General features: G+C 34.5%; 1 protein-coding gene across 1 annotated transcript in view; it reads left to right on the plus strand.

Annotated features, from left to right (window-relative positions):
* COG3 (component of oligomeric golgi complex 3) overlaps nucleotides 1-3,289 on the plus strand; it is an 85,874-nt gene that overhangs the window by 22,325 nt on the left and 60,260 nt on the right. The window contains 3 exon segments of the mRNA XM_012648293.1: nucleotides 48-140; nucleotides 828-953; nucleotides 2,493-2,573. Coding sequence (XP_012503747.1) covers nucleotides 48-140; nucleotides 828-953; nucleotides 2,493-2,573 — 300 coding nt within the window.

Raw genomic sequence — 3,289 nt, forward strand, 5'->3', positions numbered from 1 at the left:
GTATATTGTTTTTTGTGAATTAAGATTGATTTTTTTTTTCCTTAAAGAAATTGAATTCCCCTACATTGTCTGTGAATAGTGAAGGATTTATACCTATGCTGGCCAAGTTAGATGATTGTATAACATATATCTCATCTCATGTAAGTCATGGTATTTTTGTATATTTTTAAGAAATCTTAATATTCTTGTTATATCACTTCTTGTGCTGCAATTATTTTTTCTGAAGGGGAAAAAATATATAGGTAAATATGTATTGAAGAAGAACTGTAGTGAATTCTTAGTTGTTATCAGTAGTGGACTAAAAAGTACTTTTAGTTCCTGAGGTGACCCCTGGAGTGGAAAGGGTCCTGGCTGACTCAGCTTTATCCCACCTAAAAGGGTGAGCCATTTTTAAGTTGTTAAAGTCCTGATGTGCTATATATTTCTTTGGAAACAAACTGTTACTGGAGGGAAATAAAGAGAGAAGCCCTTTGATTTAATCACCTCCTGTTTCTATCACCCAGGGCTTTATTGGTGTATGTGTTTCCCTTAAATCCTACACTTTTCCTAGTTGGGCCCTACATGTTAGCCTTGAAGTCTGTGGGGTGCTGAAAATATATTTTGCTAACAACTGCAAATATTTATTGAGCCACTACTTTGTGCAGACAGGGGACTTGGCTGTGATTACGACAGTTACAGACTCACCTTCATGGATTTTATGATCTATATACAGCTTTTTTTTTGAGCTTTATATATTGCTTTACATAAAGGACTCATTGGTTTTCATTAAAAGCTTGCTTTTTGTCAATTTTGTTTTCTTTTTGTAAGTCTTTCTCTTTTCCTTACAGCCTAATTTTAAAGATTATCCTGTATATTTGCTGAAATTTAAACAATGTCTTTCTAAAGCTTTGCACCTCATGAAGATATATATTGTGAATACACTACAGACTCTTACAAATCAGTTACTAAAAAGGGTGAGTTAACTGGTCTCAATTAACAGGTTGTTTTTCTTTTTTGATTCGTTTATTTTCCATAATCTTTGTCTGAGATTAGTGCTATGTAATTCTGAGAAAATTATACCTTTTGTTAAGTAAGAATATGTACTGCAGTTTTATTTATAGTAGGGAAAAATGGCTGTGTTAGAAATGTCCATTTCAGTCTTATTTTCAAATAATGTTTAACAGTGTGAGAAGTATCCAGTACTGTATGATGAATAGTAAAATAAGATACAAAGTATTTATTACTTAAAAAATTTCCTTTCTAGCTTTTTCATGAGACTATTAGAAGGAAATACACCAAAATAATAAAAGTGGTTTTGAGTGATAGGATGTGATGGATAATTTAAATTTTCTTCTTTACATTTTTTTTGTTTGTTTTTGGTTTTTTGAGACAGCCTTGCTCCATCACGCAGGTAGAGTGCAGTGGCATCATCTTAGCTCACTACAGCCTCAAACTCCTGGGCTCAAGTGATCCTCCTGCCTCAGCCTCCTGAGTAGCTGGGGCTACAGGCGTGCACCATGACACCCAGCTAAATTTTCCATTTTTTTTTTTTAGTAGAGACAGGTTCTTGCTCTTGGTTAGGCTGGTCTCGAACTCCTTACCTCAAGTGATCTTCCTGTCTTGGCCTCCCAGAGTGCTATGATTATAGCACTTTTCTGTATTTTTCAATTTCTGTATTTACCACACATTTTTATTGAGTACCTCTTAATGCTTGGTATTGTATTAGGAACTCTACAACAGCAAAGAGGAGCCAGCAAGGTCCCTACCATTATGGAGCTTATATTTAGGAGAAATAATCAGTAAAGAAGGAAACAGATTAGTTAATTACAGTTTGCAGTAGATTCTAGATGGAAAATTAATAGGATGTTGGGTTAGAAAATAAGAGTAGAGCTAGCTAGGATGGTCGTGGAGCATATTTCTTTCCTAAGAAAATAAAATCTTAAAGGTTATATTTTATTTTTTAGTCTTACTTTCTAAACAACATGGAGTATCTTCTTGAACTTTCAGTTCAAAGCCAGTGATTTTGGGCTTGCCTTTTACTGTTTACATTGTCCTTAGCTGACATAACAGTTGAACTATATATTTTTCTATTTTGCAAAATTTCTAGTAAGTTTAGGAAACTAATAAGGACTAGCTGCACAAAACTTCTATCAGTGTATATGTATGGTAATTTAATGGTTGCACTGAATCTCAGAGAGGTTAAGTAATTTGGCCAATGTCCTACACTCAATAAATGACAGAGTATATATCTGAATTCAGGTCTATTTACCTGAAATTCAAATAACATAGGGTAAATTTTGAATATAAAGAAGAGAGAGATGATAGTTCCAATTAATTATTACTCATTTATAGCAATAATAATATTTAACCTCTCTCTGAGATTTTTCTCTCCAAGCTTTTGGTTGGCAGGGAGGCCAAACATTAGCCATATGAAATGGTTAGTGTCAGGTTTTTTGAATAATTATTTGTTTACTAATTTTCTTTCTTCCCTATCCTCTTCCATGTTTCCTTAGGATCCTTCATCTGTACCTAATGCAGATAATGCCTTCACACTATTTTATGTGAAATTTCGAGCTGCTGCCCCCAAAGTCAGAGTAAGTCTATTGACATACATAGGATATTGCTATGAAATTTATTCATGCAGCCCTTTTGAAGTACTGTTGTATGTTAGGCCCTTTGCTTATACCAGGGAAATAAACATGAATGAAAGGTAGGCATTGTCCTTCTACATTACAGCAGTGTATCTTAGAGGTGTGTCCTAGGTGCTTGAAGACTACAGAGCAGGAAACACCTAGCTCTTCTTATGATGCTCAGGGTAGGTTTCTAGATGAAGGTGATAGTTGAGCTTAAAAAGTTCAAATAGTGGACTTGTGGAGATTCATAAGAGTGTTTTATATAGAGAGAAGAGCACGTATAGGGAAGGTTGTAGAGACATAAAAGACATACATTTTGGGAGAGTTCCAGGTAATTTGTTATGATGGGAACATGGGACATTAGTGGGATGTGTTAGGAAAGATGACAAAGACCGTCTTACAGGGGATGTTACATGTCATGTTAATTTAGGAAAAGTAGAGAACCAATAAAGTAGTATCTTAAACAGAGGAGTGATTTGGTCAGATTTGCCAAACAGACACATAGACCAATGGAACAGAATAGACAACCCAGAAATGAATCCAGGTACTTACAGCCAACTGATTTTTGCCAAGAACATTTAGTGGGGAAAGGACAGTCTCTTTAATACTTGGTGCTGGAAAAACTCGATATCCATTTTTATCTGATAGTTCTTGAAAAAAATTTAAAAAATAAAGAA

Source organism: Propithecus coquereli, unplaced genomic scaffold, assembly GCF_000956105.1.
Source record: "Propithecus coquereli isolate 6110/MARCELLA unplaced genomic scaffold, Pcoq_1.0 Scaffold11, whole genome shotgun sequence".
Lineage (NCBI taxonomy): Eukaryota > Metazoa > Chordata > Mammalia > Primates > Indriidae > Propithecus > Propithecus coquereli.